Source organism: Anolis carolinensis, chromosome 6, assembly GCF_035594765.1.
Source record: "Anolis carolinensis isolate JA03-04 chromosome 6, rAnoCar3.1.pri, whole genome shotgun sequence".
NCBI classification, from domain to species: Eukaryota; Metazoa; Chordata; class Lepidosauria; order Squamata; family Dactyloidae; genus Anolis; species Anolis carolinensis.
Genome location: NC_085846.1, coordinates 103799015 through 103817595, shown reverse-complemented (window position 1 = coordinate 103817595; position 18581 = coordinate 103799015). Strand labels below are relative to the sequence as shown.

The following is an 18581-nucleotide window of genomic DNA, read 5'->3' as shown; positions in this document are numbered from 1 at the left end:
TTATTATTATTATTGTTTATTTATACCCCACTTTTTCCCTCCACAAGGAGACCCAAGGACAAGATTACATACACACCCTCATCTCGTCTTCCCACAGCTGAATTGATTTAGTGCAAATCAATTTTGCACTTCATCTGGGTTTGCACCACCTGAATTAAGATGAGGAAAAGGTGGAAGTGGCAGAGAGAAATTAGGACACTTGAGGTGCAGCTGAAAAAATCGGATTACAGATTAATCAATACTATCCCTATCAAATGGAGTCAATTAGAGGATATGGTCTTAAGAGATACTACTGATGCTTGCTTCAATTTGAACTAGAGGCATTTTCACATTACATAATTATACTACTGTGATTGCACTTGGACTGCCAATAGGGTTCTGGGATTTGCAGTATGCGTGTGTGGTGTATCCACCTTCAAGCAGCCTGCTAATTTATGCAGACCCCAATGAGTTCAATCAGTATTTATATCATGAAATTGTACCTAAGAGTGCAATCTTAATCACCTTGTGGCCCAGGTGCAACAAATGAAGCAAGGCATGTTTTGAGCAATCTTTAGGCCTGGGGCTCAGGAGATTTCCATACATGAAGGCCTTGGCTTTTTGTATCTGGATTAAGATCAAGTTTTCAAGATGAAATGCTCTTTACTTAAGCCTTCCACCCAGGGAAGGGATACCAGGGTTTGAATTCCTGCTCAGCCATGGAAACCTACTGGGCGATCATAGGCAAGTTACACCCCTGATTGATTAGGCGATCCCTCGTAGCCCGAGGATGATCGCCCTTGGTGGTGGATGCGTAGGTGATTGTAGAGCCCTATTCTTGACCTGCATGTTCTTCCACAGTGAGGACATTGGTTTCCAGGTGGAAGGTGGTCCCGTCAGGTGGTTCCTCTTGACACGTTTCTCCCTTAAGTTCCCTATTCATGCCTCTTCAAATTTTGCAGCACTGCTGGTCACAGCTGACCTCAGTTAGAGCATTCAAGGGCCAGGGCTTCCCAGTTCTCAGTGTCTATGCATAGTTTTAAAAGTTGGTTTTAAGCCCATTTTTAAATCTCTTTTCCTGTCCACCAACGTTTCCTTAGTCCCCTCCAGTCTCTAAGAAGGCTTACTCACACTATATAATTATAGTGTTCTTACTCCACTTGAACTGGCATACTTCCATCCTGTAGGATTCTAGGATGCTTAGTTTGGTGCACTGAAGTGCTTTGGCTGAGATTTCTAAATATCACTCACTAAACTGCCTATTGAGAGTCAGTGCAGCACTGTGATTGAAGTGTTTAACTGTTATTAAGGAGGTAAAGGTAAAGGTTTTCCCCTGACGTTAAGTCCAGTTGTGACTGACTCTGGGGGTTGGTGCTCATCTCCATTTCTAAGCCGAAGAGCCGGCGTTGTCCGTAGACACCTCCAAGTTCATGTGGCCGGCATGACTGCGTGGAGCGCCGTTATTAAGGAGACCAGGGTTCAAATCCCCACTCCTCTATGGAGACCCCCTGGGTGATCCTGGGCAAGTTACATTCTCCAAGAAAGGCAAAGTCAGTTCTCCGCCCCTGAATAAACCTTGCCAAGAAAACCCTGGAACAGATTGGTTTTGGGGTCACCATAAATCAGAAGTGATTTGAAGGCACACAATAACAGTGGACTACCAACACCACGATTTCATAGGAGGGAACCAGTAAAAGTGGAATAAGAGGGCTATAATTGGGAAATATAAAAGAGCAGAGGAGCCTCCGGCACTGCAGCGTGTTAAAGCGCTGAGCTGCTAAACCTGTGGACTTAAAGGTCGCAGGCTTGAATCTGGGGAGCGGAGTGAGCACCTGCTGTTAGCCCCAGCTTCTGCCAACCTAGCAGTTCAAAAAAATGCAAAATATGAGTAAATCAATAGGTACTGCTTCGGCGGGGAAGGTAACGGCGCTCTATGCAATTAGGTTGGCTCCCTCTCTATCTTCCTTCAGGAAACAACTGAAGACCTGGATGTTTCAGCAGGCTTTTGGAGATACAGTCATTAATTAATCAGCCCCAGAGGGTTTTTAATAATCTATCCTGTATTTATTACAGTCTAGCCCTTTATGTGTTTTTAATGTAATTTTTTATCCTGTATTGTTGTTTTAATTGATATATTGCATTACTGTTTTATCTGTTTTATATTGTATTATGTTGCTTATATTTTGTGCTTGTGTTGTTTGGGCCTCTGCCCCATGTAAGCTGCCCCGAGTCCCCATGGGGAGATGGTGGCGGGGTATAAATAAAGTTTTATTATTATTATTATGATTATTATTATGCAATCACGCCAGCCACATGACCTTGGAGGTGTCTACGGACAACGGCGGCTCTTCGGCTTAGAAATCTGGTATCTCTTGGAGGTAAGTGTGAATGTTGCCATGGGCCACCTTGACTAGCATTGAATGGCCTTGTACCTTCAAAGCCTGGCTGCTTAATGCTTGGGGGGAATCCTCTGTTGGGAGGTGCTAGCGAATTTAGTAGCAAACATAGGGCCAGCTAAAACCTCCCAACAAAGGATTCCCCCAGGCAGGAAGCAGCCAGGCTTTGAAAATGCAAGGCCATTCAGTGCTAATCAAGGGCGGCCAATGGGCAACATTCACACTGGCCTCGAACAGAGAAGAGTTGTTTTTCTTTCTTTCTCCCTCCCACCCTGGACCTTCCAGAGATATATAAACCTCACTTGGGTAGTTTCCGACAGACCTCGCAACCTCTGAGGATGTGGACGAAACGTGAGGAGAGAATGCTTTTAGAACATGGCCACAGAGCCCGAGAAACTCACAGCAACCCAGTAGTTTAAAGAGTTTAGTTTGGTTGGGTAAACTTGGGCCCTCCCTCTGGGTGTTTTGGACTCCAACTCCCACCATGCCTGACAGCCTCAGACCCTTTCCTTTTCCCCCTCAGCCGCTTAAGCGGCTGAGGGGGAAAAGGAAAGGGCCTGAGGCTGTCAGGCATGGTGGGAGTTGGAGTCCAAAACACCCAGAGGGAGGGCCCAAGTGTGCCCGTGTCCGGAGTGACAACAAAAGAAAGAGGGGAGAGATATTCCAAAGGAGCGCTTTCTTTTCCCTTAGGGAGGCGGGCGAAGAGAAGAGTGTGTGTGTGTGTGTGTGTTTGTGTGAGAAGCAGGGACGCGGGAGGCGGGAAGCGCGCAAGAGGAGGAGGAGGGAAGGCGAGGCGACGCCGAACAGGTGGCCAGAGGCAGCGGGCAGGAAGGCAGCCAAGCAGCGGGGCGGGCAAGCCAGCGAGCAGAGCCTCCTCCTCCTCCTCCTCCTCCTCTCGGCCCACAGCATGTGAAGCATCCACGGAGTCGCCCCTTGGCGGGACTCGACCCGCTCGGCTCGGCTGGGCGCGCGTGGAATCCCGCTCTTCCTTTTCCTCGCCCTCTTCTCTTGGGGAGGATGAAAGTCACCGTCTGCTTCGGCCGGACCCGGGTGGTCGTGCCTTGCGGCGACGGGAACCTCCAAGTGGGCAGCCTCATCGAGCAAGCCGTGACCAGGTACAGGAAGGCCGTGGCCAAGGTGAGTCTTTGCGGGAGTGTATAGAGAACGTAGTTGAGGGATCAATATGGCGCTTCCTGGCTTTGGAAAGGTTGCCCAGAGAGGAAGGAGGGCAAGAGGAGGCGAAAGGAGAGGCGTGGAAGGACCCGTTTTTACTCCGTTCGGGAGTTGTAGCCTCAGGTTTGGCCCTGGCAACGTGGAGGAGGAGAGAGTCGGCCTCTCGACTTGGCATGTGAAACTTTTTTTCGTTCCCATTTTATGACTTTCCTTACATTTTTTTGCTCTACGGGAATATGGCTTCCCCTCTTCCTCTTCCCACCCCGAGCTGAGATTTTCCCCGCCTTCCCGGTCTTGTTTTGGGAGGAATCTGGCGTCGTGAGGTGCCTGTGTGTTGCCTTCGTGGACTGGACTCTTTGTTGTTGCTTCTCCCGCCGCTCTTTGGGCAGCAAACGGTGTCCCTTAGGAGAGCAGGCATTTCTTCCTGGAGGAGGAAGAAGAAGAAGAACCCTTCCACCCCGAGATCTCCCCTTCCTTCCCCCGAAGCTTTGGCTCTTTGCAAGGCGTCACATCAGGACAACGTGGACCTTTTGCTCCCTTCCCAAGAAGTAGCATCAAAATGGGGAGGGGAATAAAAGAGAGAAGGAACAGAAATGTGGCAGCACCTCCAAACCAAGTGTTGTTTATTTTGCTGCCAGTGGGTATTAGATATCCCACATGGATAAAGCAGTATTTACACAGAACTGGGACATCATGTGAGAGGATCCAGGAAAAAAATGCAAATTATGTCCTTTGTAGGGCCAAAACCAGAATTTTTTTAAGGGGGGATTGAAACTTTATTTTTAGTAGTTCCATAACGTAAAATAATGTAGAAATCAGGCTCCAGTGGACTCTCAAGACAGATACATTACAGTGGGCACTCATGGGGATTTGGTTAACCAGTTAAAATTCATGAGTAAACCAGTTTGTTTTCTAAAAACCTGAAATTTTTCAGGGGGGAGGGTCTGAATTCTTACCCCCACTTGGCTACAGCCCTGGTCCCTTGCCCTAAATTTTGAAAGGGTTGTTGGAGGTGATACAACTCCTTTAGATCTTTATGTGGAAAACCTCCTGACTTGTTGCAATTGTTGCACAGAGTTGTGCTTTTTAGTTGTTACATTGGCGAAGGTTTTGTTCCCAATGAGAGAGCTTTCTTTTTCTCTTCCTTTCTTCCTTTGCTTGTCCCTCCCTGCCAGCCTGCCATGGGACAAGTTTCTCCTCCTCTCCCTTTCCCCCTCTCTCTCCATGAGCTGTGGTTTCTGCCAAAGGCTTGAAATCCAGCCCCAGGCTTTCCAGCCAGTCCAGGCCCGAGAGAAGCAGGGAGGGAGGGGCCGAGGGAAGGAAACACTAAACAAGAAATCATGGAGTCCCCTGCCTGGGAGTGGAGTTCTTACGCTGCTCAAGCATGTGCTCTCCTGGACTTCTGCCTCTTTTCAAGCTGAAAAATACACTCCTTTCACAAACCTACGGGTTAGACCAGAATGGCTTGTCCTCTTGTTTTGAAAAAAGCTCCTTTATTGAAAAAGAAACTGCTTTTGCTGTAACTTGTGGTTGTGCCTAGTTTGGACGCTCCGGGGTAATACAGACCCTCTGCATTTCCAGAAAAATACTCTCTCGGTGTAGAGGAGACATATTTGTCTTGTTTCTAGAAAGGGGATTCAAACCATTGTTACATTTTAGCTGGAACTGTGGCTGATGTGTCCTTCCTGAGAATCTAATCTGTTACACACTAACTTGCTCTCCTACTTTGCTTGCATCATTCTTGGCTTTGTGTACAGTCACCACTTCTCTCCCCACAGTGCATAAATGTATCTGACACAGGCCCAATTTGGAGAGGAAACATATAATTATTATTCTTCAGCTTTGGAACAATATAAGCATGTACACAAACATTGAGTGTCTATTTCTGCAGTAAACTCAGTCCTTTTTCAGCATCAAAGCATTGTACAGTAAGACCTCCCATAATGGCTGAACCCAAGTCCATTATTTCACATGCCTCCAGGAATTTGCCAGATCCTCCAGTGGAAGATGCCATAGAGTTCCATGTGAAGACATAGCAAATTTCTGGAGAAATGTTCTTTCATTAGGTTGCTGTGAGTTTTCCAGCTGTATGGCCATGTTCCAGAAGTATTATCTCCTGACATTTCGCAAAACATGGCCATACAGCCTGGAAAACTCACTGCAATCCAGTGATTCTGGCCATGAAAGCCTTTGACAACACATTGTCCTTTCATTTTCTCCCAGTGTAGGTCTACTGTTATTGGAAGTCAGATGTCTTAATTGTGTGTGATCGTATTCATTGTTTCAGTTAACTATGGTCTGTCCAGGATGTACCTTCCATGGACACAGGCTCTTTAACCCTATACCTTTCCTTTTTGGTGGTAATTTGATCACAGGCTTTCTTTGAAGAGATCTAGACCCTCCATTGTGCACCTCTGGTGAATATTTAGGATGTGGGATTGGGAACAAGACCGCTGGTCGTGATTTAGATGGATGTCTGTTCAATTAAATTCCTATTCTGTTTGCAAATTAGACATTGAAAATACAAAACCATGCTTGATCTAGGGGGAGAAGACAGATGCATCTTGTCCTATGGCCCCTTGCATTTTTGATAGACCAGAGCTATGGGGAAAACAGAACTACAACTTAAAGGTTCACCTATTAATCAAAGAACCAAACTTTTTTATGTCACATGAAGTAGATATTTTTGAAGTGTTTAGACTTCTAAGAAGGATACTCATTTTTTTTTGAACTGGTGATTATTATTTGATTGGACTTCAGTGCCCAGAATCCACCAGCCACCTATACTGAGTAAAAATGTCCAATTTCTCTTGTTGATATCTTGACCCCCTCTCATCCCACTCAAAGTGTAAGAAAATTCTATGCTGTGATTATTTTATTGGTCTCCAGCAGTAGGTGAGCTCACGGGGTTGTGAGTCATAGGAGAGATGCTGGTAGAGACAGCATGTTGCCTGCAAAACCACCAGTCAGAGCAAAGAGAATAAGGTTGCTTATATAGTATTTCAACATGCATTATTTCAGCTAGATGTGAGATGTTGTCCTTACACAATGGGATTTCTCTTTGGGATCAGCAGTAGGGTTGCTAGATGGTTGCTTAGGTACCTTGGAGAAACTACATCACATGTGAAGTAGGCTGGAGACCTGTAGCTATTGTGTATGTTAGGAACTCGCTGCTTAAAACTGTGCCTTTTTGAAACAGCAACTACTACAATTTAATTGTGATGCACTGTGGCTATGTTTTACATCAGGTTCCATGATCTCAGGACCTCTCAAATCCTTAGAGCAAGAAGGGAAAAATAAATAAATTTTATTGAAAATTGCATATACAGTAGAGTCTCACTTATCCAAGTTTCTGGATTATCCAAGCCATTTTTGTAGTCAATGTTTTCAATATATTGTGATATTTTGGTGCTAAATTTGTAAATACAGTAATTACAACATAACATTACTGCGTCTTGAACCACTTTTTTTGTCAAATGTGTTGTATGACATGATGTTTTGGTGCTTAATTTGTAAAATCATAACCTAATTTGATGTTTAATAGGCTTTTCCTTAATCCCTCCTTATTATCCAAGATATTCGCTTATCCAAGCTTCTGCCGACCCGTTTAGCTTGGATAAGTGAGACTTTACTGTATCTTTTGTTGACTTCTGTTCCAGCTGGAGTTTTCAGATTGGCTACTATAGATTACATTAGTATGACCTGTGGAATCAGAATATGTGTTTTCACTTGTCCATAGTTTCACTTACTTACTTAAGACCTGTACAAGCTGTACTTTCTTCTTGAGTAACTCCATCGTTCATCCCATTGAAAGTAACAAGGTTTGCTATTATCTGTAGTTTCATATATCCACATGAAATCCAGAAGGTATTCTCTATAGATGTGGGGATTGTACTGTGCTTGCTGTGTAAAGCAGAGCATAGACAACTTCCTTTGTTGAACGTCATTTTGGTAGGTTTGAAAGCATTTCAAAGGTGTTGAAAACAGAACTTGAAAAGTGGTTTGTTTTATTGTGCTCAGTGCAGAGCTTTGTAACTTAACTTCCAACCAGGGAAGTATTTTCACCTTTGCTAGACTTGGTGTTTATTATTTGAATTACATGTGCTGAGCAAATGTGCATGATACTTAATATATGTACTTAATGACTTCAGCAGGGGGTATCTCTACCTCCCAGGTTTTAGTCCTTAAAATTTAAGGCCTGGATTTCCCTGATGTAGCAACTGTAATTGTAATCTGTGAACCTCCAAGAAAACAAGCTTGAGGCTCTAGTTCTTTTCATTCTGCATCCTTGTGTTTTCATTTTACAGGAAAAGACAACTTTTGGGGATTCTATAGATAGCAGTCTCCTTTTATCAGTTGAGAACCTTTGTTTGGTGGTATATGTTCCCCATGGTTACATCAGCCATGTTAAGTCATGATTTTTGCCTTTCGATCAAGGGCTCCATTGGTTAACCACTTCCAGTAGCAATAACCAAATTGGACTGCCAAACTACAAGGAGATATAATGGGAATATAGGCCCAACAGAATCTTATGCCAGTTTGCTTCTGATTGGGCATGTCTAGGCTCAGGCAGCAAGTATATGAAAACTTAAACTTCTATCCCAGATGGAGAAGCTAAGTATTTCCCAGTTTTTAATTCTAAAACAACAGGGAGTCTCTCAAGCCATGTTTCATGCAATCACATCTGCTGTCCAGCTGCAGAAAACCTGGTGCTCTTTTAGAAACAAGACTCATTCAAACTACAAGTACTGTTTCTGCTCCCAAGAGTTCCTGGCACCGCACACGATTCAGTAATGGAATTCCTCAATGGCTACCAACACTGAGGTAACTGAAAATTAATATTGTACTTGGAATGTATCTAAATGTAACTAAAATCACAGAGTTGGGAGAAACCATCTAGTCCTGTGGTTCTCAACCTGTGGGTCACAAAGTGTTTTGCGCTACAATTTCAGGAAATCCAAGCCATTTTACCAGCTGTTATGATTTCTGGGAGTTGACGGCCAAAACATTGGGGGTCCCACAGGTTGAGAACCACTGATCTAGTTCAACCCCCTGGCCATGCAGGAATACATCTAACAACTCCTGTTAGATGGCCATCCAGCCTCTGTTTAAAAGCCTCCAAAGAAGTAGACTCCAGAGACAGACATATTTCACTGTCACACAGCTCTTACCATCAGGAAGATCTTTCTAATATTTAGGTGGAATCTCTTTTTCTAATAGAAGTAATACATTTATTGGCCATTGCCTGAATTGAATATGGAACGATAGCCCTTTAGTCTAATCTAGCAGGATTTGTCTAAAAATTTACTGTGCAGAAGAGTTTTTTCTGTTTTAGAGAGAAATATTGCCCTTTTCTTGACCTGTCAACTTTGTACTTGTCATGGCAATGCAATGTGGACAGTGCCTTTCTGTAACTAATACTCAGAGGGCCCTTGCTCACCGCCATATAACCCAGAATATCAAGACAGAATAACACACAATGTCTGCTTTGAACTGGTTTATTTGAGTCCACACTGCCATATATCCCAGTTCAAAGTGGGATTTTATTCAGTTGTGTGGAAGGGGCCCAAAATAGTACAGACTTTTCAGTGTGGTCCTCTCTGAATGCTTAAATTCCATGAGTGGCTTTGATGAAATTAGATGAAAAAGTACAGCAATCTTTAAACAGAGAGTGCTGAAACATCTATATATATAAAAGAGTGATGGCATCACGGCGACCCACAAAACAACAAAACTACAGGCCCCCCAACCTTGAAATTTGACAACACAACCCATCATCCACGCCTCTAGGTTGATACAACAAAAAGAAAAGGAAAATAAAGTTCTAATTAGAGAGAGAGGAATAATTGCTTTTATCCAATTGCTGCCAGTTAGAAGGCTAAACTCCTCCAACTTGCTCTTTTAGTGTAATTAAAAACACTAAAAAATTAATACAATAAAATACTATAACAACAGAAAATAACTAAAAATAATACAACAAAATAATAAAATATAATAAAAAGATAACTTACAATAAAATTAATAAAAAATATAACGTCAAATAAAAATTACACAACAATTTTTAACCAATACCACCACCACTTTGCCACAGCAACGCGTGGCCGGGCACAGCTAGTCTCCTATATAAATAGTTCTCGAAATACCTACATACTGTATATATATTTTGGGCAATATTTTGAATGGAGTCTTACTGTCTTTAAGGGAATTTGTTGGATTTTGAAATATCTATGACATTTTTTCCTACCAAATCTTGCATGGTCTCTTGAAGATGAGATGGAAGAAATCATGAAATCAACTTGTTTCCAAAACTTATAGCATAAATGAAAGCATTGGCAACATGTTTAACTGTTTCAGCCGAATGATACTTTGAATTCCCTGTTGACATTTTAGTTGAATCTTTGTATCTGGATGGGAAGCTTTTCATGTCATTGTTTTGCTTATTGTGGTCCTGTATTTATGGCTGGCAGTGTAGTATATTTTATTTACTTATTTATATGAATATGCTTATTATGCTTGGCTTTTCTTTTGTTTTCACATGTGCCTTCAAATTCCTTAAACAGTTTGCTGTTATTGCCCTGGAATTACTTCATATGATATCTACTTTGGGACCAAATCTTTTCCATAAAACTCCCCCATAAAACCAGTTGATAGTTTTCCATCTGAGAAAAACAATGATTAGGCATATCCCATCATTGTCACTCTTTGCTCTTTTCTCTTTATGACTCCATTGAAACAGATTGGATCCTTTTATTAGCAATCATCTATTTTCTTTCTCCTTAGATGACTCTTTGAAATGGCATGCACTCTAAGCATTATGTAAATAATAATATTTCAAACCCATTAAAGTTTTTTTAAAAAAATGTATGACCGGAACAAAGAAAGTGCTCTGTGAATAAGAGATGCAATGGATAAATCCTATGCATATTTACTGTAATGTATTTACTTTGTTCGTTTTTTATGACTTATACCCTACTTCTGTAGCTCACACTTTTCAAAAGGATTGCCTTCTGGTTAAGCATGCATAGAATTGCAGCCTTATGTTTTAATCTTATAGTAATTTTGGATTAAGCCCTGTTGACCATAGCTGAGCTTAGCTCTTAGTAAAAATGCATAGGATTGCAGTATAAAATGCCCCAGTAATAGGTTTGGCTTTGTAAGAATGTGCCACATGGGGTGTAGCAAATCATTCTAGTTTGGCCTTCCCTTTTCACAAACAGACTCTCATGATGTCAATCTGTCAGAGACTTATTTTGCAAAATAAAAAAGCAAAGCTGAATTCACAGGTGCTGATAATACCTTTATAGGAAGCGGTGTTCAAAATTAAGCCAACTCTAATGCAAATGACATCTTTTGTTGTTGTTGGAGGGGAATTATGCTAGGAAAATGAAAAGTTAATTACATGGTAAGAGACAGAACTTGCTGTATAAAAAAGAGTTTTGAAAGCATGTATGACTTAATGTACCTTTTCTCTTTTGTCTATTGTGCTTTATAATAACGGAGAGTTTGAATCATGTCTGGTCCTTTAACCCCTAGTTGTAGATCCAGACCCATAGAAGTGGAAATTTTAAGTTTAGTCATACTTGGTGCTCATGGGTTCTCTGTATACAGTATATGTGTGTTCACAGATTTCAGTTGTATGGGTGATGATAACCTTTCTTCTGTGTTTTGAGGTAGAGCAGAAAATCAGAGTGGAGCAATAAAATTAGGTATCCAAGAAGGTGTTAGTAGAAAACTATAGTCATAAGCCCTAAGATGTCCTTTTAGTACAACTTTGTTCAGAGCTATGACTGTTGGTTGTTGAATGACATTTCGTTTGACAGTAATTTGAATTGTGGAAGCTGTTATAATTTAGAGGACTTAAACACCTTAAAAGCACCAGATCCTGTCTGACCTTGGAAGCTAATCAGGGTCAGTTCTGATTAGTACTTGGATGGGCAACTGCCAAATAATACCAGATGCTGAAGGCCAGAGCTTTCCAAACTCTGTGCTGCAACACATTAGTGTGTTGACTGTAGTGTGTCGGTGTCACATGAATGAGAAACCTTCAAGTCTATGTGAAATAAGGAATAAATAATGTATTAAAATATAAATGAAAGGTTTTCATGAGAAATGTTGTGTCTCCAAATATTTTGTGATTACAATTCATGACATTCTATGTGTGAATTTCTTATAAGGGGTTTGTTTTGCCTCTAGTTTGCTAGTAAAATTGAATTACTGTATTGCGAAATGATGCATGTCTAAAAAGTTGTGTCACCAACATGAAATGTTTGGAAAGCTTTGCTGTAGGCTATATTTCAGAGGAAGGAATTGGCAAAACCACCTGAGTATTCCTTGCTTAAGAAAACATTATGACAGGTGATTTGAAGGCACATACGCATACTATATTTTTAGCTGAATGCACCAAATATATTACAGCTAACAAAATAGATGTGGAGCATTACCTCTTTAACAGAAATTTTCCTACCCTGGGAAAAAAAAGAAAGGACAGGTTCCTACATCACAAAAAAGAAAGGGGTACAACACATTTAATAAAATGTTATTCATAACTAACATTACACAAATGTGCGGTGAAACAGTAGGGTCAGGTAAGCCTTGCATAAACAAAAAATTTTTGAATCTTTTGGAGACCATTTGAATGCATCTCCCCAAATGCACCCTAGGATTCCCCTCCCTTTTTTTTCTTTCAATCATTTCCACTTTTCTTATGATTTATATTTTGGGGATTAAACTTACAGATGTATGCTTTTTCAATATGCCAGGATAGTTTATCAGAGTAGGTAATCAGGCCTTGTCAGTAGGTAATTCTGGAGGCAGCTGTTTACCTTATCTGTTGTACAAAAGTACAAACAGCTGCAACCAGATCTCTAGAGTAAAACCCATTTTTCTCAGGCAAAGCTTTATTGCATTGTTTACTGCAGACAAACTGCTCCAACCCAAACCTGAAAGCCTGTTTTCTGTAGTCCTCCTTCACTATCTTCCCAAAGACAATGCTGCTGCAGCAAAAACAACAACAACAACAAAGCAACCCCTTTGCCCAATATTCCAGCTGAACTGGACAAAAGAAAATTATGTGTGCATAGTGGTGATGGTGGTGAGACTAGGATTCCATAGAAAGACTTTGAAAAAATGAGCTTATTTGCCAGATACTTTGTTAACAGTTATGCTTGTATTCTTGCTATCAATGAATCCCTCTCCTCTTCTATGAGTGCCTGTTTGGAATTATTTTATTATATTTATGCTGCTGGTTTCTCTTTTCCTGCATTCATGGTAACAAAGAGTTTATGTTCAAGATGAAGTATGGAAGTTTTTTTCCGTGTCAGGAGCGACTTGAGAAACTGCAAGGTGCTTCTGGTGTGAGATGATTGGCCAACAAGGATGTTGCCCAAGGGATGCCTGAATGTTTTGATGTTTTTACCATCCATGTGGGAGGCTTCTCTCATGTCCCTTCATGGAGCTGGAGCTGATAAAGGGATCTCATCTGCGCTCTCCCCAGGTTGGATTCGAACGTGGCAGCCTTCAGGTCAGCAACCCAACCTTCAAGTCACAAGGCTTTAACCCACTACTCCATCAGGGGTATGGAAGTGGCATTCCTGGTCAGCATTTATACAAGTAAACAGAATTCATCTTTACAATTGACCCTCGATGTCTGCTGGGGTTGTTACCTGAGCCCCATATGGATACCAAAATCTGTGGATGCTAAAGGCCCATTATATAATAAGGTGTAATAAAATGATGTATTTTATGCAAAATGGCGAAAAAACTCAAATGAATTCCAGAGAGAGCCTGAGAAATGGTGGGAGGCTACAGCAGACTGTGCTTACCCATCAGCATATCGCTCGACATACAGCAAATTCAAGCTGTGCTTTTGGGATTCTCCCTCCTGCCTTCAATATTTTCAGGCCATGCTTGGTGGGTGCCATGGATGGATTCCAATTCTGTGGATATGGAGGGCCGGCTATATTTACTTTTTAGTCATTACTCAATGCAATATTTTGTTTAACTCATCACACCTTGGTTTTTTTGGAGAGAAATTTTGTCTTGTTGTGTCTTGTGTCAACAGATAAAAGCTCCTTAATTGTTTGTGGTTTTTTGTAATGTGTTTTGCTTTTCACAGCAGAGGTTTTAGGATTTATACTCAGCTGGGGAATTCTGGGAATTGCAGTGCAATTGATCTTGAAGACATCAAATTGAGTAGGGCTGTTTTTAAGCCTGTGAATTTCATCCTTGTTGGCTCACCTCATTGCTCTTGTTTCTTGCGTAACTGGTTTTGGATTCTGTGGGAATTGTGTCTGCTCAAAAAATGTAAAGCCCTTTGTGCTTTGGTTCTGGATAAGAACCACAAAAATGCTAAATTCATGTGTCAATTGAAATTTATCAAAAATCGTATAACATTTATAAATCATGGCTAGAGTTACCATTCTCAGAGAAAGATTGAGTCCTTTGAATGTACTGTGATTAGAAGGATTAATTGTCTGATTTAACCTCCAGAGATCGGAACAAAAGCTGCTTCTTTGGACTACAACTCTCAGATCTTCTAGTCCTATCCTGGTTGAGGATTCTGGAAGTTGTAGACCAATTTGTCCCTTAAGTTGTGATCTAGAGGCATCTTTTGCTGATGTTATTTTTCTCATATCAGCAGATCTGTGCCATGTGTGGGAAGATGTGGGTGGTTTAAATATAATGCCTCAAATTGATCTACTTCCCACCACACACCTGGATTGTGGCTGGATTGAGCATTGCAAAATCTCTGAAAGTTAGTTTACTCACTGGTGCCGAAAGCATCAGTCTGGATCTGCGATGAATGTATCAAATTAATCTGTGCCTGGGCTTGAGAGAAATAATAATATTACTTAACCACTGTAGAATCTACAAAGCTCTTCACATATATTATCTTAGTAATCCTTAAAACAACACTACAAAATAGGTAGTGTTATTATTTCCATGTCACAGATGGGAACATTGATACTGGGAGAAAAGTGATTTGAACCAGATACTGTCTGGATTACAGTGAAATCTAAGCTTTTTCCAGCCTTCAGTAACCTAGTGTCCTTTATTTTTATATATATCTATATATCTATATATCTATATCTATCTATCTATCTATCTATATATATATATATATATATATATTACAGATCTCATCATCCATAGGTAGCATTGTAAGTGTTTAAAGATGATGCATGTTATTCTCCAAACATTTGGGTAAAGATAAAGGTTTCCCCTGACATTAAGTCTAGTCATATATCTGACTCTGGGGGTTGGTGCTTATCTCCATTTCTAAGCCAAAGAGCCAGCGTTGTCCGTAGACACCTCCTAGGTCATGTGGCCAGCATGACTGCATGGAGTGCTGTTACCTTCCCGCAGAAATGGTACCTGTTGATCTAATCACATTTGTATGTTTTCAAACTGTTAGGTTGGCAGAAGCTGGGGCTAACAGTGGGAGCTCACCCTGATTTGAACTGCCAACCTTTTGGTCAGCATGTTCGGCAGCTCAGCAGTTTAACCCGCTGCACCACTGGCATTGACAGAGCATAAACATTGATGGAGCATAAATGTGAGAAAGATGTTTCGGTGTACTGTACAGATTGTTGGCAAAAGTCCTACATATGTGTATTTGAGAGAGAGGTTTCCTTTTGAATAAACTTGCACAAGATGGTACTGTTATTTCCCTAATGCTGTAAATCTTTGATTTCTGTATTTTGTGTTTACTCAATCCTGTGAGTGGTAACTGGCTGTGTATTGTATTTTTTATTGTTGCTGCTTTATTTTAACTGCCTTTCAAAACTGTTTGAAAGTAATGTTTTTAATAAGATTGCTTATTTAATTTTTTTAAAGATTTTTGTATTATTCATTGTTCTAACTGAGTCTTGTTTTTAGCTATATTGAGAGCCTCCTTGGGTTCTGTGTTTAGAGAAAGATGGAATATAAATTAAGTAAATTAAAAAAGACTTTGGGTGGGTTGGAGGCACTGGGAGGAAGACAAGCAGTTACATATGTTCAGAGTTTTGGAGAGACTAGGGTGCATTTTCAGTGAAAACTTAATTTAAAGTATTCTTTGATCCCTTGGGAGTTCTGGTTGATTGAGTTCCAGTTAACTGAGAGTCTACTCTATGGAGAAGAGAAGATTTTAGTCAAAGATTTTCTCACTCCTGAAGTATTAAAACTATACAGTTTTTTCTAGTAAAAGGTAAAGGTTTCCCCTGATGTTAAGTCAATCATGTCTGGCTCTGGAGATTGGTGCTCATCTCCATTTCTAAGCTGAAGAGCCGGCATTGTCCATAGACACCTCCAAGGTCATGTGACTGGCATGACTGCATGGAGTGTCGTTACCTTCCCATTGGAACGGTACCTATTGATCTACTCACATTTGCATGTTTTCGACCTGCTAGATTGGCAGAAGCTGGAGCTAAGAGTGGGTGCTCACTCCATTCCCCGGATTCGAACCTGCCACCTTTCGGTCTGCAAGTTCAGCAGCTCAGCGCTTTAACACACTGCGCCACCAATACAGTTATTGAAGAGAGAGGAACATATTCCCATTACATCTGGTGGTTTGAAGATGAGAAAAGTTTTATTTTTAACATAGAAGTGTGGTGGGCAGCTCAGGATTGAGTCAAGGGGGAATTATTTGCTATCTTGCTACAACGCCTCCTTCCTAGTTTCTTTCTTTCGCCCATTATTGGTTCTTTTAAAGCAGAAGGATAAACTATAAGCCTTAAAGACATTGTAGGTGAGGGAAGATTGAAGAAGGGAGGCAACGAATTGAAAGGAGATCCTTGAAAACAATGGGTGGTGTGACCAACCAAATAAACAAGAAGATAGGATGGTATCAGTGAGAGAACGAGTTAACATCATATAGAACAAGGAGTTGAAAGAATGCAGGACAAAGGAATGGGGAGAGTGAATGAGTTAATGAGTCTTTTTTGAACAAAACGTATGAAAGGGCATTGTTTAGACCACGCATAGGCAAACTTTGGCCTTCCAGGTGTTTTGGACTTCAACTCCCACCATTCCTAACAGCCTCAGGCCCAAAGGGCCTGAGGCTGTTAGGAATGGTGGGAGTTGAAGTCCAAAACACCTGGAGGGCCAAAGTTTGCCCATATGTGGTTTAGATTGTAGGTGAGCAGACTTCAGGTTAATAGAATTTACTTACCTTTAAACTAGAAACACAAGTTTCATACACCGGAGTCTGTCTGATTCAAAGAAAATACATACATACTTTGCTAAGTATTGTGAGCCCTAGAATTTGCTTTTGATTGTCAGAAGCGGATGGAGTGCATCCATACAAAAATCTCATCAAAGTTAAGCCAGAGCTTTTATTCATTTGAGCAATAGGGCAGGGATGATTTTGCTTCTGTTATTGAACAAATGGAAGTCCGATGTCCTTGATGTACTATTACAAACCCTGTAGCTATTTCTAAAAGAATCTAGATACAATGTGTTGTCGAAGGCTTTCATGGCCAGAATCACAGGGTTGTTGTATGTCTTTCGGGCTGTGTGGCCATGTTCCAGAAGCATTCTCTCCTGACGTTTCGCCCACATCTATGGCAGGCATCCTCAGAGGTTGTGAGGTATGGATAAACTAAGTCAGGAAAGGAAAGAATATATATCTGTGTAGAGTCCAAGGTGTGGCAAGAGTTCTTTGTCACTGGGAGCCAGCATTAATGTTTCAGTTAATCACCCTAATTGGCACTGGAAATGTTTTGTCCCTTGCCTGGGGGCATCCTTTGTTCAGTCAAGTCCTCATTGTGTTGGTTCCCATCTACTGTTTTGATTTTGGAGTTTTGTAATACTGGTAGCCAGATTTTGTTCATTTTCATGGTTTCTTCCTTTCTGTTGAAGTTGTCTACATGCTTGTGGATTTCAATGGCTTCTCTGTGTAGTCTGACATGATAGTTGTTAGAATGGTCCAGCATTTTTGTGTTCTCAAATAGTATTCTGTGTCCAGGCTGGTTCATCAAATGCTCTGCTATGGCTGATTTCTCTGGTTGAATTAGTCTGCAGTGCCTTTCATGTTCTTTGACTCTTGTTTGGGCGCTGCGTTTGGTGGTCCCTATGTAGACTTGTCCACAGCTGCATGGTATCCGGTAGACTCCTGCAGAGGAGAGAGGATCCCTCTTGTCCTTCGCTGACCGTAGCATTTGTTGGATTTTCTTCGTGGGTCTGTAGATAGTTTGTAGGTTGTGCTTCTTCATCAGCTTCCCTATGCGGTCAGTAGTTCCCTTGATGTATGGTAAGAACACCTTTCCTCTGGGTGGATCTTTGTCTTGACTCTCATGGCTTGTTCTTGGCCTTGCAGCTCTTCTGATGTCTGTGGTGGAGTATCCATTGGCCTGTAGAGCCCAGTTTAGGTGGTTGAGTTCACCTTGGAGGAGGTGAGGTTCGCAGATTCTTTGTGCACGGTCTGTCAGGGCTTTGATTGTGCTCCTTTTTTGACTAGGGTGATGGTTGGAGTTTTTATGAAGGTATCTATCTGTATGTGTAGGTTTTCTGTAAACTGTGTGGCCCAATTGTTGATTGGGTTTGCGGATGACCAGAACATCTAGAAAAGGCAGTTTTCCTTCCTTTTCTTTTTCCATGGTGAATTGGATGTTTGGGTGGATGCTGTTCAGATGGTCCAGGAACTTGCTGAGTTCTTCCTCTCCATGGCTCCAAATTGTGAAGGTGTCATCTACGTATCTGAACCAAACAGTTGGCTTTTTTGGTGCTGTTTCTAGGGCCTGTTTTTCAAAGTATTCCATATAGAAATTTGCTACTACTGGGCTGAGAGGGCTCCCCATGGCCACTCCATCCTTCTGTTCATAGAATCCAGTGTCCCACTGAAAGTAGCTAGTGGTGAGGCAATGGTGAAACAGGGCTGTGATGTCTTCTGGGAAGTTTTGTTTGATTAGTGTGAGGGTGTCTAGATACATCTTCTGCTGACTCCTGCAGTGATTCTATATCTATCAACTATATAAGCTCTCTTAAATTTAGTGAGGATAACTTCCAAGTAGATTGATTTAGGATTGCACTGATACCTTTCTTTGATCGAATGTC

At 41.3% G+C, this 18581-nt stretch overlaps 1 protein-coding gene across 1 annotated transcript in view; it reads left to right on the top strand.

The window, feature by feature from the left end:
• Positions 1-2966: 2966 nt before the first annotated feature.
• Positions 2967-18581, top strand: part of pard3 (par-3 family cell polarity regulator) — a gene marked incomplete in the record, with an annotated part of 618554 nt that continues 602939 nt past the window's right edge. The window contains 1 exon segment of the mRNA XM_062984552.1: positions 2967-3512. Coding sequence (XP_062840622.1) covers positions 3393-3512 — 120 coding nt within the window.